Source organism: Asterias amurensis, chromosome 14 (assembly GCF_032118995.1).
Source record: "Asterias amurensis chromosome 14, ASM3211899v1".
Lineage (NCBI taxonomy): Eukaryota > Metazoa > Echinodermata > Asteroidea > Forcipulatida > Asteriidae > Asterias > Asterias amurensis.
The window spans coordinates 16,725,119-16,751,770 of record NC_092661.1 but is presented as its reverse complement, the minus strand read 5'-3'; the positions used below and the strand labels follow the sequence as shown (position 1 = coordinate 16,751,770).

The window sequence follows — 26,652 nt, the reverse complement described above, 5'->3', positions numbered from 1 at the left end:
AGTAGAAAGCTTCCCTTAAAATATTACCTACTGAGGTGCTGTAGTTTTTGAGTAATGAGTAAAACAATGTCATGAAAACTTTTTTTTTGAGTTTTAGCATGTAGAAATGTATTCCAGTTATGGTATATTATGGTATATTATCATCTGATTAATATGTTTTTACATGTTAAAATAATTTTCGTCTCACTGGGACAAAAATTTCTTTGTGACTTGTTTTGCTCATTTCTGAAAAACTAAAGCACATCAGTAAGTAATATATGAAGGGAATCTTTCTATTATCATTATCTTCAAACCCTGTAAGTTAAATGTAAATGGACATTTTGAAAAAGTACCGGAATCCTTTAAGTGAACAGAAAAACCATGTCACTACAATTATCACTAAACATCGGTATTTGTTCTGTTTAATTACAGCTGATATGGGTTTTGCCAGATTATTCAACTCTCCGCTGAAGCCACTCGCCGATCTGGACCCGGTGGTCGTAACTTTCTGGTATCGCGCTCCGGAGCTCCTACTGGGGGCGAGACACTACACAAAAGCAATAGGTGAGATTTTTTTAAATTTTAGTAAAAAAAACTGGTGTTGCCAACATTTGTGCTTAGCAAGTCTTGGTGATACCCCCTCCCCTCCCCCCCCCGCACCCCCACCCCCCACCCCCCCCCCCCCGAAAAAAAACAACTTAGATTTATCTTAAGAAGAGTTGTAGTTTTGTACTCTTTTTGTTTGGTTGCTGTTGTATTTCTTAAGCGCTTTATATCGCTTTGGTTATTATTATTACTGTCTTAAGATCAATTTTAGCTCTTTGTGAATTTCAGTCCTTTAAAATCCAACTACTAGTTGCCCAGGCGTAGTACCAATGCTGTGCACACCCTTTGACAAGTTTTCTTTCTGCTTTCTTGTGTCATTAGATATATGGGCCATAGGATGCATCTTTGCTGAACTACTTACCTCCGAACCGATCTTTCACTGTCGTCAAGAAGACATTAAAACCAGTAATCCGTACCATCATGACCAGTTGGACAGAATCTTCAACGTCATGGGTTTCCCTTTGGGTAAGTTGTGACAATTGTACTCAATCATTTATCACATACAGTAACAGGGCCCAACTTCATGGGTCGTTTACCGCAAGCAAAGAATCGGCACTTGCGGAAGCAGGGAATTCTGCGCTTACGTCAAGCATACGTCTCAGGTTAGAGGGGAATTCTTGCTTGTGAGGGTGCATACACCACGTTACCTTGGTTACTGGGCATTTTCGCTTACACAGCTAACACAGAAACTCTTATCTTCCTGGACTACAGCCCGGGAGAGGCCCCAGCCGTCGATTTCACCAAACTCTTCCAAACTTAAGATTAATCTTAGGACTTAGGACGAGTCCCAACCCTGCACTGTAGCATGCAGACCTTAAGATTAATCGTAAGTTAGGACGAGTTACTCATCCTAACTCGAGATAGGATCAATCCTAGCGTTTCATGAAATCGGCTGCAGGAGGGTTTTTACCCTGTAGTTACCCTGGCGCACTTTCACGCAGTCCCCACATAGGTCCCTATTCCATGTAGTGTTCCTAGCGTTTCAAGATTACTCGGGGGTTCCACCGCTTACCCTTATTGCTCCAGAGCAGGGGTGGCTATTCCCGGAGGTACATGTATGCCTGTTGTCTGGGGTATATCAGGGGTGAAGCGATCTAAGTGTGAAAGGGCCGGTCATTATTCCTAGGGTTATTCCTAGGGTTTTTAACTTCACTTTTTTTTTATAAAATTCAAGTTCTGACGGTTACAATGTAAGTAATCGGGGTGTGAGATGGGGTCCTGGTTGTGTCCTTGAGCAAGATACTTTACTATAGTTGCTTAGTCTTTACCTTGAGGTAAAAGTGGGTACCTGTGAGGGTAGAGGTTGGTACTGGTATATGAAAAAGCCTTTGGAGCGCTACAGTTGCCCGGGTTGTATACTCCCCAGGGAGCTGCTGAGAAAGATTAAAGGAATGTTATTGGCTCAATGACCGGCCGTCGTTTTCACCAAACTCTTCCTAACTTAAGATCAATCTTAGGACTTAGTCCTAACCCTGCATTGTAGCAGGCAGACCTTAATATTAAACCTAAGTTTGGACGATTTACTCGTCCTAACTTGAGATAGGGTCAATCCTAGCGTTTCGTGAAATCGGCTGCATGGCACTACAGTGTATTGTAAAGCGCATTGAGACTGTTATTGTGAATTCACATTTATGCGCTTTATAAAAAACTTGTTATTATTATTACTTCATCTTCTTGGTTTTACTTTTCTCGCACCTTCAGAGAAAGATTGGGAGGATATCAAGAAAATGCCCGAATACTCCACCCTCGTCAAAGACTTCAGAAGATCCAAGTGAGTGTTTTATGAACAAAATTACTTTAGGAGAAAATACGATTTTGCTCTGACACGCTGAGTTGTTTATTGATCATTAAACTCATCATATTCTGTCATTTATTTCTAGTTATACAAGCTCTTGCCTCATCAAGTACATGGAGAAGCACAAGATCAAGCCAGAGACAAGAGCATTTCAGTTGGTGAGTTACACAATCTATGTATGTTGGTGCTGTTGCCCTGGTTTTACTATAGTCTTCAAGGACACCACCACCATAAAGGCCAGTTTATAGTCGGTCGCGCGATGGAAATCTTGACGCCCAATCATAAAAAGACACAGTTTTTAGACCTCAGTCTTAAGACATGTAAGATCGTGCGCAAGATTTCCATCGCACGACCATCGCGCAACCGACTATAAATCGGCCTTAACGCTTAGAAACGAATTATTATTACGTGCGGTATAAATATATATTTCTATTATAATTTTAAAATGGCTGGGCTATCTAGGGCCCATTTTCATAAAGCATGTTAGTACCAAAACATGCCAAGCTCAGAATAGTATTGCTTAGCAGAAGCAGGTTACCAGCCAAATTAAGATTAAGTTTGCATTATCGGACTGGTGCCCCACTAATTTTTTGCTTAGCAGTATTTTCTGCTTATCAGCTTTATGAAATTGGGCCCTGTTTATAATAGTAGTGCGATATAAATCCACTGTAAGCCACGCCCATTTCACACAAATTGGCTCAACTGATTACCAGAGGTTGGACCCCCCCCCCAACAAAGATATTGACAAAATAGGGAGACTGCCAACATTAGGGCTAGATGGCTGATTTGGAAGAGCGTTGGCACTTTATTATATTATAAATCCAACCCATTTCAAATTTGTTTTGTTTAACTTAAATTATTACCAACCCAATTTTCACGTGATTTTCAGGATAAGCAAGCAACAGCTAAATACCAGTAACAAGCAATATGCAACAAATGGATATTTGGTTGATAATCCTGTTTTTATCAAGGAAGAAATTTCATGCTAAGCAAATTGTTGTGCTTACTGCTTAGCAGCTCTATGAAATTGGACCCATGCGTGTCAGGTGAATAAGATCAGCGTCTGGTACCTGAACCCATATATAATAAATCCTTTATCTCAACATTGATTCCTTAGCTATCAAAGCTGCTAACAATGGACCCTACAAAGCGTATGACGGCCAAGCAGTCAATGGAGGATTCCTATTTTACAGAAGAACCAATGCCCACGTCAGAGTAAGTACATTTTCAGAATTTTAATTCTATGTCTTGACCAATTGTCTTCTATTTTGTTTCCCTTCCTTTGTCATGGACACTGTTCTTTGTATAGCGCCTTAAAGACACTGGACACCTTTGGTAGTTGTCAAAGATCAGTCTTCTCACTTGGTGTATCTCAACATATGCATAAAATAACAAACCTGTGAAAAATTTGAACTCTATTGGTCCTCGAAGTTGCAAGATAACAATGGAAGAAAAAAACACCCTTGTCGCACAAAATTGTGTGCTTTTAGATGCTTGATTTGGGGACCTCAAAATTAAATTTTGAGGTTGCGAAATCAAATTCAAATATTTTAGTGAAAAATTACTTCTTTCTCCACAACTACATTACTTCAGAGGGAGCCGTTTCTGACAATGATTTATACTATCAACAGCTCTCCATTGGTTGTTACCAAGTAAGTTGTTATGCATACAATTATTTTGAGTAATTACCAATAGTGTCCAGTACCTTTAATGGCCATTCCATGATAAATGTCTCAAGAAAGTTGAGTTCAAACATCTACACACACTGTAGTCTCTTGTGACAAAATATCTTAACAAATGATCAAAACTGAAAGTGTCATGTCTTTTATATGAAATGACCATGTAAATAATACATCCTAGAAAAGTTTTCAGATGTTTCTAATTTAAAGGCAGTGGACACCTTTGGTAATTGTCAAAGACTAGTCTTCTCACTTGGTGTACATGTATCTCAACATGTGCATAAAATAACAAACCTGTGAAAATTTGAACTCAATTGGTCAGCAAAGTTGCGCAAGAATAATGAAACAAAAAAACACCCTTGTCACACAAGTTGTGTGCTTTCAGATGCTTGATTTCAAAATCTAATTCTGTGGTCTCGAAATCAAATTGGTGGAAATGTACTTCTTTATCGAAAGCTACATTACTTCAGAGAGCCGTTTCTCACAACGTTTTATACCATCAACAGCTCTCGGCTGCTTGTTACCAAGTAAGTTTTTATGCTACAATTATTTTGAGAAATTACAAATAGTGTCCACTACCTTCAATAATATCTACATCTGTACCACTATATCAGTCTCTATCAGTGTGTAGCATCTTGAAGTGAGCCCCCTTAATTTATAAATGATGTGTGTTTCTACTACACTCAAGAAATCAAATATGCTTGGACCGTTTTAAGTCAATACGGCAACTCAGTAAATTTCAAGCCATGCAAAGGTAATTTAATAACAGCACCACCGTAGCAGTAATTGTTAAGTAAAAAAAGTACAATCAGGAATAAATGGGGTAATTTTTGTACAAACAAAACCTAGTTCTCTGTGACACATCTTGAACTAAATCAAGAAACTGCGTCAACGATGTTTGCTAAGCCATTGTGTTGTAAATATGATTGGAAACAAATTGTATTTCCAATTATTCACTTACAATAATGAATTGAGTGAAAGGCTACTACCAAGTACACACTTTCTGTCCAACTACCTTCATAAAGACTTCTGATCCACCATCTTTAACTAAAAATGAAAAAAAAAAAACAATCGTGTGTGTTTTTAAAAACCTGCTTGAACGAAAATGTCAAGCCCTGGACTTTGCTGAATTTCATTTAGAAAGTGTTTGTGTTTTGTAGATCGTAACTTCGTAAGCCACGATGTCCTGGGGTATATACATGTACCTGCACAAAATCACTTAAATATGCTGGGGCACCACCTTCAGTAAGATCTTAAAAATAATGAGGCACAGTTTATATTTAACCCTTTGTTAGATGGGGAGCAAGTCAGCTAACACTGGTGTAATGTGGTCTGTTTTTTGTGTGTATGTGATCATCCTTGTTGCAATATATTGGTGGTTGACTACAAGTTGCCTTTAAAAATTGACCTTCAGCATGATAGGTTTGGTGACGGATTGTCTTAGTCAGTGACAGCATGACAATCTGAAGTTCTGCAGTGCCTGCTTAAACTCCCTGTTCCTCCAGTAGTAGATGATGCAATTCAACCAACTTTTAGTGCAATACAGAGTTAGAGCAATTATTTTTATACTGAAGGGCATCATGAGATCTTTAGATGAAAATGACGCCAAGATTGTAAAAGGAATCCAACAGAGGCAAGCAGTGCCTGTTATAATGATGACAGTGGTAGCAGACTTTGTACTGATCGGCCCTGGAACATTCTGTCTCCCTTCAATGTTACCGATGGTATTCTGAGATGCAATCAGTCGTGCCTGACGTCGAGCAACTTTCAGAATGTACGCATAAAGTGTTAGGATTGTTCCAAGTGAAACTCCAGAAATTGAAATGAATATATTCCGAATATTATGATGCCTCAGACATTGAAACTGTTTCGTATCTTCAGACGGTTTGCTTGAGAGGCAAAACAAGGCAGAATATAATGTTATGGTCAACGTCCATACTAGTAGGATAATGACCTTTGACCTTTTAAGTGTCATCAGCCTCGGATAATGCAGTGTGTAGGTAATGGCTAAGAATCGATCAATTGTCAACAACACCATTGAAACTGCGTTTATTGTGATTAATGTCAGTAGTAAATACGCCACAATTATTTCACAGAAAGCACCACTGAGTGCCATTGAAGTGGATATGAAATAATACAGGCTGGGAATGCCACAGAAAATCCCTATGCAGAAATCAGAGAGTGTGAGAGACATCATAAATAGCTTGGTGGTATCTTGGATGCCTCTGACACGACGTAAAACCACGAGACATACTGAATTCAAAACTAGAATCAGTGCCATCGTTAGAAAATAAAGCGCAGCTATAAAAAGGCAGAGTGCGTCTTGACAATTTGTGAACAAACTCTCTGTGTTCGATGCTAAAAGTGACAAGTTTGACCCGTTCCCATCCATGATGTCACAAAGTAGACTCCTCTACAAGTATTAAATTTAAGGTGTTTTTCAGTCGTGAATCAGGAACTCTGAGAATGCGTCTGACAATTTGTGAACAAACTCTCTGTGTACGATGCTAAAAGGGACTGGTTTGATCCGTTCCCATCCATGATGTCACAAAGTAGACTCCTCTACAAGTATTAAATTCAATGTGGTTTCAGTCGTGAATCAGGAGCTCTGAGAATGCGTCTTGACAATTTGTGAACAAACTCTCTGTGTCTGATGCTAAAAGTGACTGGTTTGATCCATTCCCATCCATGATGTCACAAAGGAGACTCCTCTACAAGTATTAAATTCAAGGTGTTTTTCAGTCGTGAATCAGGAACTCTGAGAATGCGTCTGACAATTTGTGAACAAACTCTCTGTGTCCGATGCTAAAAGTGACTGGTTTGATCCATTCCCATCCATGATGTCACAAAGGAGACTCCTCTACAAGTATTAAATTCAAGGTGTTTTTCAGTCGTGAATCAGGAACTCTGAGAGTGCGTCTGGCAATTTGTGAACAAACTCTCTGTGTTCGATGCTAAAAGTGACTGGTTTGACCCGTTCCCATCCATGATGTCACAAAGGAGACTCCTCTACAAGTATTAAATTCAAGGTGTTTTTCAGTCGTGAATCAGGAGCTCTGAGAATGCGTCTGATAGTTTGTGAACAAACTCTCTGTGTCCGATGCTAAAAGTGACTGGTTTGATCCGTTCCTATCCATGATGTCACAAAGGAGACTCCTCTACAAGTATTAAATTCAAGGTGTTTTTCAGTCGTGAATCAGGAGCTCTGAGAATGCGTCTTGACAATTTGTGAACAAACTCTCTGTGTCTAATGCTAAAAGTGACTGGTTTGATCCATTCCCATCCATGATGTCACAAAGGAGACTCCTCTACAAATATTAAATTCAAGGTGTTTTTCAGTCGTGAATCAGGAACTCTGAGAATGCGTCTGACAATTTGTGAACAAACTCTCTGTGTCCGATGCTAAAAGTGACAGGTTTGACCCGTTCCCATCCATGATGTCACAAAGGAGACTCCTCTACAAGTATTAAATTCAAGGTGTTTTTCAGTCGTGTTACAGGGACTCTGAAGTTTTGTTTGAGCCACTGACCATTCCAAAATACACAAGGCTCACAGAATTTAGTACCACGGTCAGAGTCAGAGTTACAGTCAGCGTTACTCTCTGAGACTCCTCTACAGAGACTCCTCTACAAGTATTAAATTCAATGTGATTTTCAGTTGGAATCAGGAACTCTGAAGTTTTGTCTGAGCCACTGACAATTCCAAAGTACAAAAGGCTCACAGCGTTTAGTACCTTAGTCAGGATTACTCTTAAAAGCAGTAGGTCAGAGCTAACAATGCAGAAAGGCTTTACTGAATCTAGACTTCATGTGAACAGTCCTTGTGGTTGGAAGTAGATTCTGGCAAATCTAAATGGTTTTCGTTTCATGATGTCAATAAGGAGAATCTCCTGCATCTATATCCCAGATGTCTAAGAACTGAACTCAGGAATTCCTCAGTTAATCCCGGTGTAGAGAGCAGCAATAGATGAGTATCAATATGAGCTGATTTTCTACTTTCCACCCAGCTAGAAGTTAAAAAGCAGGACGATTCTTTTCAGAACTGAGAAGTCTCCTGAAGGTCCGAAATTGTACGCAGTAGTTGTATAGCAAGACAGTTTTCTGAAGGGATAAAATCTACCTGGCAAGTAGACACACACATGGTGTTTTCACAAACCAAATATTGTTTTATACCTCACCATGTAACGTCTCAATCTCATATTTACATTATGAGCAGCTTATTTCATTCGTTTCTTGGGCGTCCCTTGTGCAGTGATGGTTTAATCTTTACCTATTAGATAAGAATCTAAGTAGAGTGAACGACTGCAGCTTTACAATTAATAGTCCGGACAATTTGTGTCAAGTCCATCACACCACTTATCAGGAAAATAAATCGTGGACAACCCTTGAGACGTCTGAATTGATAACATCTTTCGGTCTCAGTGTGCAACGTCTTGAATTGAGCACTCTTAACCAATAAATGATGCGTTTCCGCACTCAACCTGTAGATATTCTGGAACCATTTCAAGTCAGTCAAGCTAACAATAGTTAATTTAATAGCTGTGCCTTTGATTTTTTTTAACTCGGTAATTGTGAAGTAAAAAGCACAGTCGGGGAAAAAATTGGGTCTCTTGTTGAAAAGAAACGTCAATTTAGTATGTACTTAGTAAAGTCCACTTCTGGATGTAAAAGCTGAAGTTGTGCTTTGTAGAAAACACGCAGGTGGCATGTCGTGGCTTAGGGTTATGAGCACACTGGACTCAAGCTCTGGTGTTTGAAATAGAGAGAGTGAATAACCTGTTTTGATTGGGTTCAAACATCGCAGCCCAATAGCTGATTTGTGTTTAAACGACATTAAATAACAATTCAATAAAAAAATAAACATTAAAAAGAGAAGTTTTGACAGAATTTTTTTTTTAAATGATTATGTACACAAAAATACTTGGATATAATATGCTTGCAAGAATAAGATTAAATACCAAGTCAAATGACAATAATGTGATTATACTGCTTGTTTTTGCTTTATAGCAGAACATTGTTAAAAGCACTTGACACCGTGGCCCAATTTCATAGAGCTGCTAAGCACCAAAATTTGCTAAGCATGACATTTTTTGCCTTCATAAAAACAGGTTTTCCAACCAAATTTCCATGTGGTTTTCAGGGTAAGCCAACAACAGCTGAATACCAGTAACAGGCAATATCCATCAAATGGAAATTTGGTCAGTAATCCTGTTTTTATCAAGGACGAAATTTTATGCTAAGCAAATTTTTGTGCTTAGCAGCTCTATGAAATTGGGCCCACGTGGTACCATGTGGTAATTACTCAAAATAATTGTTAGCATAAAAACTTACTAGGTAACAAGCAATGGAGAGCTGTTGATTTACATTATATAAAACATTATGAGAAACGGCTCCCTCTGAAGTAAAGTAGTTTTCGAAAAAGAAGTAATTTTCCTTTAAAATATTTGAATTTGATTTGGAGACCTCAGAACTAGATTTGGAGGTTGTTTTTTCTTCCAATATTATCTCGCAAATTATCAACGAAACACATAATAGTGCCACTTTTTTTCACAAAAAAACTTTAGCTTTTAAGTGTCGAATTATCTTCTAAAGTCAATGACAGCATGATGATCTAAAGTTGTGCAGCGTTTGCCTAAACTCCCTGTTCCTCCAGTAGTAGATGATGCAATTCAACCAACAGTTGCTGCTGAATAGAGTATTGGCAATTAAATAAATACTCGTCGGTCCTGTGATGTTTCCTAGTAATAATGATGCCGTGATAATTAAAGGAATCCAGCAAAGGCAAGCAGTGCCTGTTATAATGATGACAGTGGTAGCAGACTTTGTACTGATCGGCCCTGGAACATTCTGTCTCCCTTCAATGTTACCGAGGATATTCTGAGCAGCGATCAGTCTTGCCTGACATCGAGCAACTTTCAGAATGTACGCATAAAGTGTCAGGATTGTGCCAAGTGAAACTACAGTAATTGCAATAAATAAAAACAGCATAAGATTTGATTGTGTCCCACAAAGAAATACATGTTTGTTTGACATCTCTTTGTGTCGGCTACGATCTAAAATATAGAAACAGGCAGAGTATATTACTAAGGTCAACGTCCATACCAGTGTGACCATGACCTTTGACCTTTTAAGTGTCATCAGCCTCGGATAATGCAGTGAGTAGGTAATGGCTAAGAATCGATCAATTGTCAGCATAACCATTGATGATGCATTTATTGTGACCAATGTTATAATTATGAATGGCAAGATCTTGCAGTAAGTTGCGCTGGTTATCGATGAAGTAGACATGAAATAATACAGAATAGGAATTCCATAGAACATCCCGGTGCAGAGGTCAGAAAGTGTGAGGGACATCATAAACAGCTTGGTGGTTTCTGGGATTCCTCTGACTTTACGTAAAACCACAAGACATACTGAATTCAGAATCACAATCAGAGCTATCGTTATAAAAAACAGCACAAATGTAAAAACGCACAATGTATCTTGACAAACAGAGATTCCTCTTTCTTTGTTTCGAGTCAATTGTGATGAATTTGATCCGTTTTCATCCATGGTGACAAAGGAGACTGTCCTTAATCACTTTCTTAGAACTCCACAAAATTCTTTGTCCAGATTTGGTAGTTCTTTGGGTGCCGCTGATGAGCAGAAAAACCACATGAAGCTTTCTAAGATGTATAGAATCACAGTCAGATACAGCAGTTCACCGTAAAAATGCAGATTGCGCCTCATACAATCCGTGACACACTCCTCTCCTGAGTTGTTGGAAGTAAATTCTGGCGAATCTGCACGGTTTTCATTTTTTTTTTACAAAGGAAAATCTCTTGCATCCAGGCCTGCTACTTCTCGGAGGTAAAGAATGTGATGCTTCCAAGCACCCTGGTCATTGCCTTGGTGCCCTTGAAATGCTCCAGTAGAAATTTACAATTTCCTCATAGGGTGCCCTTTACCAAGGAGAATATGCCTTGGTGCGCTTGTCCTTTCAGGCCTTGTGCATCTATATCCAAGATGTCTAAGAACTGAATTCAGGAATTCCTCAGTAAATCCAGGTTTATAGATGAGTATCGTTACGAGCTGATTTTCTACCTCCAGCCCACATAGAAGTGGAAAAGCAGGACAGTTCTTTTCAGAGCTGAGACGTCTCCCGAAAGTCTGAAAATGTACTCCCCAGTAGCGGTATAGCAAGACAGTTTTCTAAAGAACAAAATCTACATGGCAAATAGACACACACATGGTGTTACCGCAAATCAAATATTCATCGATACCTCACTATGCAATGCCTCAAATCTTTTATACATTATGAGCAGCTTATTTTATTTATTTCTTGGATTTTCATGATGAACTGATCTTAACCAATCAGAGCAATAATTAGAATCCATGCACAGCAAACAACTGCAGTGGCACAAATATAGTCTAGAAAAGTCTTTGTCAAGTCCATTGCACCAGGGAAATCAACTCTTGAGACGTCCGAATCCATAACATCTCTTGGCCTTTTGATGTATGAAACATCTTGAAGTGAGCTCCCCTAACCTATAAGTGATGTGTGTGTGTGTCTTCAACACTCAGCCTGTAGATGCATGTTTGCCCAACCATCTCAAGTCAACAAAAATTGCTAGCCAATTATTAGACTTGGCTCAAGTCCCAATCCCATCGCTAGAAAACTATTGTCTTGTGATGCTCTGCGTTCCCCAGCCTGTACCGCACAGGGGATTGGGACTTGACGATCCCGCAGTCCCATGTTCGGGACCACAATAGCTACTGCGCACTGCTAAATTACGGCTTGTTTGCTCGCTGTCGCAATATGCTAAGGGACCTCTCACACGAGAACGGGACTTGAATAAAGTCTAGCCAATCATACGAAGTGCCACAGTGTCATTTACTATCGAGTAGAAAGCGCAATCAGCGAAAATGTGTTTTTGTAGAAAAAAATCATTAATTCTGCGGTTTTCTAGTCACGTAACCTTAAGATGACCACAGTGCAGCTTTAAAAATAATTGTCCGGTCAGACGGAAAGTCAGGAAGTTGGTCACTTTAGGATTTGTGTTCTATCCTTATTTTGTTTACATTACATCAATCATGTCTTTGTTTGGCCGTGTCTTTTACCTCTGTGCTATTGATACTTTTAGTAATAACTTCAACAATGTTTGCTGAGAGTCCAGCTAGACGTCGCTGTGTACATATGTACGGTTGATTACATAAAGTGCTTGTGAGTCTGGCTAGACGTCGCTCTGTACGTGTATGGTGGATTACATAAAGTGCTTACACTGCCAGCAACTGTTTTTTCAGCAAAAACCAATTCGGTAATGTTTATTTAACTTTTAAATTATGTGAGGGTCTACAGTCACTCAGTAGTATGCCCCCCAAACTCTCTGACGCCAAAACGGCAAGTCAGCAAATTTACTAGCCAGGCATAGTAAATTTAAAGGCAGTGGACACAATTGGTAATTGTCAAAGACTAGCCTTCACTGTTGGTGTATCTCAACATATGCAAGAAATAACTAACCTGTGAAAATTTGAGCTCAATCGGTCATCGAAGTTGCGAGATAATAATGAAAAAAAAAAACACCCTTGTCACACGAAGTTGTGTGCGTTTAGATGGTCGATTTCGAGACCTCAAGTTCTAAATCTGAGGTCTCGAAATCAAATTCGTGGAAAATTACTTCTTCCTCAAAAAATATGGCACTTCAGAGGGAGCCGTTTCTCACAATGTTTTATACTATCAGCCTCTCCCCATTACTCGTCACCAAGAAAAGTTTTATGCTTATAATTATTTGGAGTAATTACCAATAGTGTCCACTGCCTTTAATAGCAGCGCAATGGTGATAGTGATTGGCAAGTAGAAAGTACAGTCTGTTATACAAGTGTAAATTGTTGTAAAAACGAGTTCAGCTTTTGGTTACATACAATTTATTTTGTGCTGAAATTGATCAAAACAAATCCAGAAATGCAGTCAACAACGTCTGATAATAATAATAATAATAAGAATAATAATAATGATGATAATTTAATAAATTTGTATTGTGCTCTCTCCAGGACTAGCCTGTTCGTGGGAGCATGACTTTAGAATTCTAATTAAAATTACACAAGAATAATAAGTACATTTGTAAAGAAACCATCCAAATTCAAAAATGCAGTAAACATTAAAAGGCACCCACGACCGAAAGACTTCTACGCAAAATCAATTAATTACAAACAAGTGACACCAGAAATACATATTTACAATAAATAGTTACAAGTTCAATATATACAATTCTCTCCAACTTTCACTAAGTTTGGTCTATTTTACAAATCAATATTCAAGGGAAACATTGCGTTGGAGCAGGCGAGTTGGTCTATGAAAAGTGTTTGAAACCGTTTGTAATAAAAAGCATATATATGGTTGGAAAGATGTTTTAAAATTAGAAATAAAAGATTTACACAAAAAATGCCTCGAAATTGCTTGGTTTTTCTTATACGTCGTGAACTAACATGGCACGCCGTTTTGTGGAGTCAGATTTTGGACTCCACAAAATGGCCAACTGTGTTAGCTCAACAAAAAAAGAAAGGAAAACCACGCAATTTCAAGGCAAATTTGTGTGGATGATATTTTCTACTTTAAGACATCTTTCTAACCATACACACAATGCATTTCATATCAAACGGTTTCAAATACTTTTCGTAGGCTAACTCGCCCGATCTAAGGCAACGTGTTTCTTTAAATGAAATCCACATCATTGAAAGATTTAATATTTTTGTCACAACCTGTTCCAAAAGGCCTTCTCAATTGAGAAAGGTTTTAAATAAAATAGAATGTATTTGGGTGTGATCCTTGGCTACACGGCAGTTAACGGTTGTATGGCTTCTGACTGGCACCCCCCAACAAAGATATTGACAAAATAGGGACACCGCCAACATAGGGCTAGATAGCTAAGTTGGTAGAGCGCTGGCACGTTAATCCAGAGGTTGTTGGTTCGAATCTCACTCTAGTCAATTCTTTGTTCAACCCCAAAAATTAAAACAGAATGTGTGTCACATTTCTGCTGACACAAACCTCAATCAAGTATAAATCCAAATAAACACTTTGTCCATCCACTTATCAATAATTTCTGGTCCACCATCTTTAACAGATAAATATCAATGTAAATATTTGTCATTTTATTGGAAATTGCACCATATCAAATACAAATGTATTAGATTTGTTTGTGGTTTTATTGTGCTGCAAAATTTATTAAAATTTAAATTCTGTACAAGAATGTTATTTTAACTAAACCCATGCGCCAATTTCTGTTCCATTTGCTGTAATCAAAAGCTCAATTAAAATATCCTAAATCTCCCTTTTTTGTTTGGCATGTTTGGGCGAAATTCTGTTGTAACGAAACACAATATAGTTCCGTAACAGATAGTTGGTTCCAATGTGCTGTAGTTACAAAGCACTTTGAAGTGCATGATTGGTTTAGTTTCAGATTATCTTGAAAAATCAGTGACAGCATGATGGTTTAAAGTTGTGCAGTGCTTGCCTAAACTCCCTGTTCCTCCAATAGTAGATGATGCAATTCAACCAACAGCTGAAATAAAAAATTATGAATGCTATTAGCATTCATAATTTTACATAAGCATTCATATTTTGTTTACAAGTTTTTTTTATTAAATTGCCGTTACTCTACTTGGCAGCAACTGTAGACCGTATCGAATATGGTGTCCCTATTCAAATACCTGCCCTACAAATTACCGTCTGTAAGCGTGTGCGTGTGCATGAGCGTGTGCGTACGTGTGCCGTAGAAATCAAACCGAGAATGCTGCGTTCTTCATTAATGTACGCATTTAGACGCGCATACGGCCTGCCCTACAAGATGGCGACTTTCATAGCAACAAAGGGGTTGTTCGATATGGTATTTTGGTTGACTTGCATCATCTATTATTGTTATACCTCGGTAACAAACTGCGAAGTTTGATTGGTCGAGAACCAATCACGTGACGCGCAAAAAAAACGCATGTTACATGGCTCGACTGGCCGGGTAACATGAAAAGTGGGGTCCATGGGTTTTGTACACCCTCATGGGGAAATGGCAACCTCGGCTTTGCCTCGGGTGCCATTTTCCCCCTCGAGTGTACAAAACGCCATGGACCCCTTCACAGCGTGCAACAATTGTATACTGGAGGATACCATGATGAATGAGTGTCTGTTATAATGATCACAGTGGTGTCAGACTCTGTACTGATCCATTGTTGGATTAAATTATATCATTATTGAGAGTGTGGTGTCAGCAATTTTCTGGTTGAGTACACACAGTTGTAGTCATGATGGAGCCAGTTTGATGCACGTGACTTTATTAATTGCAATCATTAGTACGCTGGTGACGTCATTGAGTCTAGATGTTTTTAAGCTAGACAAATATTTTATGGTAATTTGTTTTTCATATTTTGTGGGTGATCAGGCCAACGAGGCACAGCACTTTCTGGTGTTTTTTCCTCCCCCCCCCCCATTCTTTTTTCTTTTTTTTGACGAACACTTGATTGAAAGTAACTCAATATTATTTTAATTTCTAAGAACAATGAAATTTAAGACACTCGAAGATATTAAAATGTACATGGTATTGATAGTCTTTCATCTCGATTACAAAATCACATATTGAATTGCACTAAGTCAAATATCTGATGAACTGCAAACAACATACAAATTCACAATCTTTCTGTCAATTGCAAGAGCTTTGCTTATTATAAAATTTTTAAAAAGAAGTTTAAAGATTGTTATAGTGGATTAAATCTTCCTTGACATCTACCCTTTAAAGTCAAATGCATTATTATGCCATAGTGATGTCACATGTATGCAGAACCCTTTAAAGATGCTATGTCAGATTTTTGGCTGATTTGACCCCAAAATTTTGATTTAAAATTCAATAGGTATTTTGATGGGGGTCGAGAAAGTTACAAGCTTTCATTTGAGCCATTGCTCGGAAAAGTCTGCCAATTATTAGTAGCGGTGAAATAAAGTGCTCTAAAATTAGTTTTTGTCGGGATCCCGACAATATATCACGTGACCAATTCTTATGTGTTTTATAAGATACGTTTTAAGTTTTTGTCATGGTTCCTGACCATTAAAAGTAAAAGTTAAACTTGTTTTCGTTAGAGCGGGTGATACTCTTTGAAATACCATTCCCTCAAAAAAATCTATTTTTTAATGTTTGGGGCAAAAAATCTGACATAGCATCTTTAAAGGCACTGGACACTATTTGTATTTATTCAAATAGTTGTGCATAAAAACCTACTTGTTAAATATCAATGGAGAGCTGTTATTAGTATAAAACATTGTGAGAAACGGCTCCCTCTGAATTAACGTAGTTTTTGAGAAAGAAGTACTTTCAAAACCTCAGAATTAGATTCTGATGTCTCGAAATGGGAGCCGTTTCTCACAATGTTTTATACCATCAACCTCTCCCCATTACTCGTCACCAAGTAAGGTTTTATGCTAATAATTATTTTGAGTAATTACCAATAGTGTCCACTGCCTTTAAAGGAACGTTACAGAATTGGTAAGAAACAAAAATCGTACAAGTGTAAATTGTTGTAAAAACGAGTTCAGCTTTTGTTTACATACAATTTATTTTGTGCTGAAATTGATCAAAACAAATCCAGAAATGCAGTCAACAATGTCTGATAATAGTAACAATAAGAATAATAATAATAATGATAATTTAATAAATTTGTATTGTGCTCTCTCCAGGACTAGCCTGTTCGTGGGAGCATGACTTTAGAATTCTAATTAAAATTACACAATAATAAAAAGTACATTTGTAAAGAAACCATCCAAATTCAAAAATGCAGTAAACATTAAAATTGTTTTTTTTTAAGTTGTAATTTAGACAATTTGCAGTTAGTGTAATTTGCAGTTCCAGTTATTGGGTGTCACAGCTTACCCCGCAATGCACCCACGACCGAAAGACTTCTACGCAAAATCAATTAATTACAAACAAGTGACACCAGAAACACATATTTGGGCAATTCCACCAAAAAGTGTCCTCGGCCCAAAAAATTGAAGTCAAATTTGTGGATTTAAATTTAAAGTAGCAAGAAAGAGTGATACCTAGTGATTTCAAATCTATGTTTGTTTCATTTTTTTTCCTTGGTTTTCCATGTTTTTCATCATTTATTAAAAAAGTTTTTTTTGTGCCAAATTCATGATTTTTGGGAAATGTTTGGCACAATTGTCTTAAATGCCCTCCTGGTTACATTTTAGATGATATTTCAATTATTCTTGGCTTAAAACATATAACTGGTGGTAAGTATTCACAATTTTAAAGAAACTTCATTGTCAATTTATTCACAGGGTGCTGCCGCTCGTTTTAATTAGCCCTTAATTACCAATTATGAAATGTAATGTCCATGACATTATATGGTGTTTAGTTTTATATTTTAAAGCCAGTAAGAGATATTTTCATGAGACTTCATACGCAAAGCTAGTTTTTAGGGGCTAATCCTATAATGCAAGAAAATTAATAAAAAATTAATTACAACTGTGCTAACGAGCGTCATGGACATTACATTTAGCCTCATGGACATTACGTCATGGACATTACATGTCACATGAAACTTACCTTTTTGAAGGTAAATGCTACAATTTATCAATTGGACCTATTGTAGGTGAACCTGGACTAGTCAAAGAGAACATTTTTCATAGACCTCATCAGAAATTTGTTTCAAGCCCTTTTTTAGCAGCGCGTTTAGTGGCAACATCGTGCACAGATTCTACAAACTGACAGCCCAAATCCGAGATTTTCAGGTGAGTTTTTTCATGGAACTGATCTTTCCTAAAAACATTCAAGTGACATTTTCATACTGAAATGTATGTGAACTGTTGGTGAGACATGTTTAAATGAATGTAGGACATTATAAACACACTTTATCATCAAAGAAGACTTCGCAAGGCCTAGGCGTAATGCAGATTTGTACACATCTACGGATAGCTTGGATACAAAGAGGTCATACATAAAGTAATTTTTTATTTTTACATAATTTCAGAATGGCTAAGACTTGAGTAGAGAGGCAGAAAAAGTATAGAGAGAAAACAAGACAAAACATGGGAACATGATTGTGATAAACAAAGCCCCATGCAGCCAATCTTTCCCTCATTTGTTGTTCTCTGTTCTTGTTTTGCATGTCAATCTAGGTGGAACATGTAGAGGATGACCTCAATGACTGTCTCGTATTTGGAAAACTAAGGAAGCAGCTAGGTTTGACCTGTTCCTCCCAAGAAGTCCTCCCAACTCATTTTAACTGATCTTCTGGGAATTGTTCACCCAGTCTTGAACACAGCAGTATCCAGATCAACTTTGAAAATTACAGAAACCTTTGATGTTTAATTTCCATTTACTGTCATCACAAAATGTTGACGCAAGATGTTCAGTATATTACTCAAGATGAACAATCACCTTGTGAGAAACACATAAAAGGGAATTATGTTAAAGATAATTAGAAAAAAAAGGTTACTTCAGGTATACCTACATCTCTGGTCTATCATAACTACTCCAAGGCAGAAGCCAGCCTGGTTGGATGTGGACGGAAAGTGCAAAAAGGGGACTTACCGAGGGGCGGGGTTTAAGTGAGATTCTGGGGGAGGTTTGGTTCTTAAAAATGTTTGGAAGAGGTTAAACATTAAGATAGGGACATTCATTATAGTTTAAAACCCATATTAAGAGCAAGGCAGCACATGGGTTTACAAATTCAGGGTAAAAGCATGATGCATCATTTTACAAGTTTGACGTAATGTCCATGACGCTTAAAATAACCCAAAATGTAATGTCCATGACGCTCTATTAAGATGTGTAACAAGAAAGTTGACAGGTTTTCTTAAAAATATTATCACTGTTCATGTTAACTACTTCCCTGTTTAGCAAATAAAAAGGTATTCTAAAAATTTTGAACTTTAACTTCACAGAGTTTTGGAATTGAGTGTGTTGTACCCAAAACCCACTTCCGTTTTTCGTAATGTCCATGACGCTCGTTAGCAGTGCTTTGACTCCTTAATTAATTTGAACTTTTCCAAATACATAGTATCATTTGACTTACTAGGACACAAGATACTAGTATCAAACACAAAACTATAAATCAAAGCTACTTGGTGTGTTTAACTGACCAACAAAGTTCTAAAAATGTCTCAAAACGTAATGTCCATGACGTGGAATTGCCCATTTACAATAAATAGTTACAAGTTCAATATTTACACAATTCTCTCCAACTTTCACTAAGTTTGGTCTATTTTACAAATCAATATTCAAGGGAAACATTGCGTTGGAGCAGGCGAGTTGGTCTATGAAAAGTGTTTGAAACCGTTTGTAATAAAATGCATGGTTGGAAAGATGTTTTAAAATTAGAAATAAAAGATTCACACAAAAAATGCCTCGAAATTGCTTGGTTTTTCTTATACGTCGTGAACTAACACGGCACGCCATTTTGTGGAGTCAGATTTTGGACTCCACAAAATGGCCAACTGTGTTACATGTAGCTCAACAACAAAAGAAAGGAAAACCACGCAATTACGAGGCAAATTTGTGTGGATGATATTTTTTTACTTTAAGACATCTTTCTTACCATACACACAATGCATTTCATATCAAACGGTTTCAAATACTGTTCATAGGCTAACATGCCCGATCGCCCGATCTAAAGCCTCGGTCACAACCCACCGTGTGTGTTTTTAGTCCGTACGTTTTTTGGAGAGGTCACCAATTGGATGCGCCTTCCAATTTGTGAGAGGTAAGTCCTTTGGAGCTTACAAAATTCCCTCCGAGATGTTGGCTACTTATTCGTAAGTGAGCAGTGGTCACCCAAGCATAAATTATTTTCAGACTTTTTGGTGTCGATGAAAGTTGAATCTATAAGCTATCCATACCTTTTCCCTCAGAACCATATATTTTTTAATCGGCAGCCACTTCAAAAGTGTTTATTGTTTTTTGAGACACCATGTATACTGGAGGATACCATGATGAAGCAATGGCCGTTATAATGATCACATTGGTATCAGACTTTGTACTGATCCATTGTTGGATTAAATTATATCATTATTGAGAGTGTGGTGTCAGCAATTTTCTGGTTGAGTACACACAGTTGTAGTCAGGAAGGAGCCAGTTTGATGCAAGTGACTTTATTTTGCAATCATTAGTACGGTGATGAAGTCATTGAGTCTAGATATTTTGAAACTAAAAAAAATTGTTGCTTTTTTTTGTGTAATATTTTGTAATATTTTGTGGGTGATCAGGCTAGCGATCAAAACACCTTCTATTACACTGAAAGTTACTTAAAACAAATTATTTTAAAAAACAATGAAATTTGTAAGACATTAATACTAATAGATATAAACCTGTAGATGGCATCGATACTCTGTCATCTGTCATCACGATTACATATTCACAGATTGAATTGCACTATAAGTCAAATATAATACGTCAAAAAATCATATCTGATGAGCATCGTCATCAACAACAATTTTGTCAAAATTGTGTATCAAATTTGACTTTTACTTCACATTAATAATAATAAAGGTATTTATATACATGTAGTGCCTTAACCAAAGATCAAAGTACTGTACAAGAACAATACAAAGAAAGAAGAAAGACAAAACAAAACAACAACAACAACAACAACAACAAAGGATTAATGGCGAGGCTGACTGAAAAAGTCAGGTCGAAATCAGAATTTGAAGTGAAATTCTTTAAAAAAGTTATAAAGCATTATAATAGGTTATTGTGGCAAAATAAAAAGGAATTTAAAGATCGTTATTGTGGATTAAATCTTCCTTGACATCTACCCTTTTGAAAACAAATCACATTATTATGCCATAGTGATGTCACAGAAGCAGAACCCTCTAATAATGCTTTTTACAATTTTCACATTTTTCACATTTTTCACTTCTGCTTAAGTTCATCATTATGTCAAAAAAAAAAGTTGTGAAAAAAATTATTACTTTGTTGTCTCAAAGTCTGTTATTTGCATTGTCTTTAAATAAAACTCATTGATTAAATGACATAAAGCACAGTATAACTTCAAAGTTTGGTTGCCATGACATTACCACATTCAAACAAAATCAGATATATTAATAATAATAATAAAGAGAAATTTATAAAGCGCAAAAACAATAGCAGAAAGAATCCCCCTGGAATCTAACCAACTATACTGATTATTAAAATATTTTGTAAATGTTGCACATTTTGTGCTATATGTATTTTCTGAAATCATCTGGAATGCAATGACATTACCACGTTCAAACTATATCAAATATTGAAACATTTTTTTAACATTGAAATCTCAAAAAATGTATCCTCCATCAAAATGTCTTAACACTTTTCTTCTTTAAAAAAAAAGTAAAAAGATAACAGTTACAATAGTAACCAAGCACTTTGAATTGCACGATAGGTCATGTAGGTTCGGTGTCGCACTGTCTTAGTCAGTGACAGCATGATAATTTAAAGTTGTGCAGTGCCTGCTTAAACTCCCTGTTCCTCCAGTAGTAGATGATGCAATTCAACCAACTGTTGCAGCTGAATAGAAAAATAGTAATTACATAAACATTTGTAGGCAATATTTGACCTTTGATGATTTGTATTGATAAAACGATAACTGAAGGCATCCAGCAGAGGCAAGCAGCGCCTGTTATAATGATGACAGTGGTAGCAGACTTTGTACTGATCGGCCTTGGAACATTCTGTCTTCCTTCAATGTTACCGAGGATATTCTGAGAAGCGATGAGTCGTGCCTGACATCGAGCAACTTTCAGAATGTACGCATAAAGTATCAGGATTGTTGAAAGTGAAACTCCAAGAATTACAACGATTAAATACAACAGAGATGGGTAAAGCCATAAACAAAGAATAACAAGCTCAAGGAACTCGTTCTGATCAGTTTGGGTACCTACATATAGAATACAACACCAGGCAGAGTATAGCATTATGGTCAAACTCCATACCAGTAGGATCATGACTTTTGACCTTTTAAGTGTCATCAGCCTTGGATAATGCAGTGAGTAGGTAATGGCTAAGAATCGATCTACTGTCAACATCACCAGTGATAGGACATTTATTGTGAATAGTGCTATTGTTAGAAATGGCATGATTTTACAGAACGGACCGTCAACACTTGGATAGAACATGTAATAACGTATATTGGGAATTCCAAAGAAAATCCCATTGCAGAGATCAGAAAGTGTGAGGGACATCATAAACAGCTTGGTGGTTTCTTGGACTCCTCTGACACGACGTAAAACCACGAGGCAAACTGAATTCAAGACCAGAATCAGAGCTTCTGTTATATAAGCTACCACTAATGCTAAAATACAGAATGCATCTTGACAAACTGTGAACTTCCAATTCTCATTCCCATTAACTGCTGACAAACTTGATCCGTTTTCATCCATGGTGTCACAAAGGAGATTTTCCTTTTGTTTACATTAACTTTATGGTTGATGTTTATCCAGGAGTCAAAGAACTCCACAGAATATTAGTTTGGTACAAATTGATGATTTCTCAGTTGCCAATGAAGATGAAAAAGAAAACATTATTCAGAGCATTGTCAATTCATAGCAGATACAATCCATGAACGCTCCAGTTGGAAGTAAATTCCAGCGAATCTGAACGGTTTCCTCCCGTGACGTCAGTGAGGAAAATCGCCTGCATCTAACAAATGTACAGTATATCCAAGATGTCTAAGAACTGAACTCAGGAATTCCTCAGTAAATCCCGGTGTAGAGAGAAGCAATAGATGAGTATCATTATGAGCTGCTTATTTTATTCCCAATGACTCTGCTCATCAGCTGATCATACTCGGCTTTCTGGTCCCAGAACTAAGAATGAAAACTGGGTATACATGTAGCTCATCGATCGACATGGCTGCCCCGCATCTGTGGATTGAGCTTCCTGCTTGTCTAAGAGAGGCGATTTCGATGCCTGTATTCAAACGTCTCCTGAAGACATTCCTGTTCCACACCCAATCCTAATTCATTTGTTTGTTGTCCCAGTCTCCTGTAAAGCGCTTTGTTCTTAAACGCTATAAGTGCTTTGTATTATTATTATTTGTCTCTTGGATTTTCCTTTTGCGATGACGATGAAACCCTTTACCAGTTAAAGCAGCAGTTCAGATTTTGAATACAACGAACAAGTACAACCGTTTTTTAAAAGTTTTTTTCAAGACCAATCAGGAAAGTCAATCGTAGAAATCTCTTCCAGTGTCTGAACTGCTAACATTTATCGACCTCAGTGTGTTTTTTCTTGAAGTGAGCTCCCTTAACTTTTAAATGTTGTGTGTGTCTACCACTCAACCAATAGATGTAGATATTTAAGAACCGTCTGTACAAGTACAAACGTTTTTTTAAAGTCTTTTTCAAGACCAATATACCAGTTATCAGGAAAGTCAATCGTAGAAAACTCTTCCAGTGTCTGAACTGCTAACATTTATCGACCTCAGTTGGCTTTTTCTTGAAGTGAGCTTCCTTAACTTTTAAATGATGTGTGTGTCTACCACTCAACCAACAGATGTAGATATTTCAGAACCGTCTGAACAAGTACAAACGTTTTTATGTTAAGTCTTTTTCAAGACCAATGCACCATTTATCAGGAAAGTCAATCGTAGAAAACTCTTCCAGTGTCTGAGTCTGAATTGTTGTTATTTATAGGCCTCGGTGTGCAACAGCTTGGAGTGAGCTCCCTTAAATTTTAAATGAAGTCTGTGTCTACACTCAACCAGTAGGTATTTCAAAACCGTCTGAAGTCGAAACAGCAAGTCCGCAGTTAAAGTCTAGCATCGTATCATGTAGTTCAGTATCTGTCTGAGTAATTAATGGATACATTTGTAGGTGATACATGTACAAATGTAATTTGCATTTGTATTCAAAAAGCAGAGTTATGCGTATTTAGCTCTTTGATGCGAATATTCATCATCTTGTATTCGTTTAAAAAAAAATGTTTTGTGCGACTCATAATCACTTTAAACCAATGTTTGTATGAGAGAGATTGGCTGTTGCCAGAGTGGTGTTTATATCCCCTTGTGGGAGTTTGTCGAGCTCCCTTGATGGGAAGATCATCTAAAAATAATTAATATAATTTTAAAGGCGAGTGCTAATTACCACCTACATAATTTTTTTATTTCCTCCTGAGCAATTTACTACTAAATATTATTACAAGCTATTAGTTAAGCTATTGAATAGCGCTGAGGGGTCGTTTATTCCAAATGCTCATGACATGTTTCTCCACAATGTAATTTTGTTCCCCTTTGTGATGATATTGACAATACAAATTGCAGCTAGTTTGAGCGTTTCATTCCAGGAAAAGTCTTTAAAAGTCTTTAAAGACACTGGACACTATTGGTAGTTGTCAAAGAATAGTCTTCACAGTTGGTGTATCTCAACATATGCATAAAATAACAATTCTGTGAAAATTTGAGCTCAATCGGTCATCGAAGTTGAAATGAAAGAAAAAACACATTTGTCGCACCATGGTCACACGAAGTTGTGTGCTTTATTCAGATGCTTGATTTTGAAACCTCAAATTCTAAATCTGAGGTCTCAAAATCAAATTTGCAGAACATACTTCTTTCTCAAAAAATATGTCACTTCAGAGGGATCCATTTCTCACAATGTTTTATACTATCAACCTCTCCCCATTACTCGTAACCAAGATAGGTTTTATGATAATAATTATTTTTAGTAATTACCAATAGTGTCCACTGCCAATCTGAGGTCTCAAAACCAAATTCGTAGAAAATTAATTCTTTCTCAAACACTATGTTACTTCAGAGGGATCCATTTCTCACAGATCAACAGCTCCCCATTACTTATTACCAAATAAGGTTTTATGCTATTTTGTAATTTTATTGGAAATTGCACCATATCAAATAATAATAATCAAATAATCGTAATACAAATGTAACAGATTTGTTTGTGCATTTATTGTGCTGCAAAATTTATCAAAATTGAAAATTCTAAACTAGAAATAATCTTTAACTTAACCCATCCCGCTAATTTCTGTTCCATCATTGTGAACATGCCTGTCATCAAAAGCTCAATCAACTATCCTTAAACTCCCTTTTTGTTGATGAAATGCTTTCGTAACGAAACGCATAATAGTTTCGTAACATATAGTTGGTTACAATATATTGTAGATACAAAGCACTTTAAAATGCATGATAGATTTAGATTATCTTGTGAAGTCAATGACAGCTTGATGATTTAAAGTTGTGCAGTGCTTGCTTAAACTCCCTGTATCTCCAGTAGTACATGTATGTAGATGATGCAATTCAACCAATAGTTGCCACTGAGAAGAGTAATTGAAATAACATAAACATTTGTTAGGTTGTGCTGTAAAAATTATGAATGCTTATCATTAGCATTCATAATTGTTACATTAGCATTCCAATTTTTTTTTTACAACACAACCTAAAATTTCTTTTTTTAAATTGCTGTTACTCTACTTGGCAGCAACTGTAGACCGTATCGAATATGGCGTCCCTATTCAAATACCTGCCCTACAAATTGCCGTCTGTAAGCGTGTGCGTGTGCGAGCGTCTGCCGTGGAAATCAAACCGGGAATGCTGCGTGCTTCATTAATGTACGCCTTGAGAAGGGAATACAGCCAGACCTACAAGATAGCAACTTTCATAGCAACAAAGGAGTTATTCGATACAGTCTATTTGTTGAATTGCATCATCTACAATGTACTACCGTGTGTCTCAAAAAACTATAAACTTTTGAAACGGCTGGCGATAAACAAATCGTCGGTCGCACCACGAACTGACCTAACTGACACAAAATCACACATTTTCGCAAATTTGTTTTAAAACAAATTATTGACAAAGTCAATGCTGTTAACATTATCAGCAATTTCAGTGCCTAATATGTAATAGTTTGGTAATTACACTAATTAGTATAAACGACGCATCGCTGGACTTGCCATTTTGTCTTTTCACAAAGTGACCTATCTAGATACGTCGCTTTACCAATGGTTAAACTATGCGCTACAGCGGGCGCGATTATGGCGCGCATGCAAATTTTCGCACCACGAAGTGACCTAACTGGGGAGCCTAGTAATTTCACAAAGTGACCTATCTCGATAGGTCTCTATTACGCATTGGTTTGTACACAGCGCGCTGCAGGCAAAAATGAAATTTTCAATTTCACAAAGTGACCCATCTGTTTAGGAATTAATTACTTATTAAAATAGTTTTAGGGATTAAAACACATTGATAGTTCTGTATGAATAAAGTATTCAGCTTTGTTTTCGTCATAAAATTATACAATAAAGTTGGTAAGCAGACTCCGAAACAGCAGTTTCAAAAGTAGTGCAACTTCAATCGTGATTTTCTCTGAACACGCTTTTTAAAACAGTGAACGAGTTAGGTCAGTTCGTGGTGCGACCGACGAAATATATGATTTGGGAGGAAAAGGTTATGTATGGATAGCTTATGGATTCAACTTTCATACATTGTCATATGACACAAAAAAATCCAAAAATAATTCATGATTGGTAGCGAAGTAATTAGCCTTCCAATTTGTGAGAGGTAAGTCCTTTGGAGCTTACAAAATTTCCTCCAAGATGTCGGCTACTTATTCGTAAGTGAGCAGTGGTCACCCAAACATGAA

General features: G+C 37.1%; 4 protein-coding genes across 8 annotated transcripts in view; 1 reads left to right on the top strand and 3 right to left on the bottom strand.

The window, feature by feature from the left end:
- Window positions 1–26,652, top strand: part of LOC139947622 (cyclin-dependent kinase 8-like) — an 81,382-nt gene that overhangs the window by 6,520 nt on the left and 48,210 nt on the right. For all 5 annotated transcript variants that reach the window (XM_071945578.1, XM_071945582.1, XM_071945579.1 and 2 more), the window contains exons 6-10: window positions 412–543; window positions 907–1,050; window positions 2,287–2,356; window positions 2,466–2,538; window positions 3,498–3,595. In XM_071945578.1, the coding sequence (XP_071801679.1) occupies window positions 412–543; window positions 907–1,050; window positions 2,287–2,356; window positions 2,466–2,538; window positions 3,498–3,595 (517 nt within the window). The remainder of the gene's footprint in view (window positions 1–411; window positions 544–906; window positions 1,051–2,286; window positions 2,357–2,465; window positions 2,539–3,497; window positions 3,596–26,652) is intronic.
- Window positions 5,279–6,456, bottom strand: LOC139947626 (histamine H2 receptor-like). The gene has a single exon (XM_071945586.1). It carries the CDS (start codon window positions 6,449–6,451, stop codon window positions 5,504–5,506), a length of 948 nt encoding a protein of 315 aa, XP_071801687.1. The 5' UTR covers window positions 6,452–6,456; the 3' UTR covers window positions 5,279–5,503.
- LOC139947625 (histamine H2 receptor-like) lies at window positions 9,651–10,610 on the bottom strand. The gene has a single exon (XM_071945585.1). It carries the CDS (start codon window positions 10,608–10,610, stop codon window positions 9,651–9,653), a length of 960 nt encoding a protein of 319 aa, XP_071801686.1.
- On the bottom strand, window positions 21,472–22,437 carry LOC139947624 (histamine H2 receptor-like). Its single transcript, XM_071945584.1, has one exon. It carries the CDS (start codon window positions 22,435–22,437, stop codon window positions 21,472–21,474), a length of 966 nt encoding a protein of 321 aa, XP_071801685.1.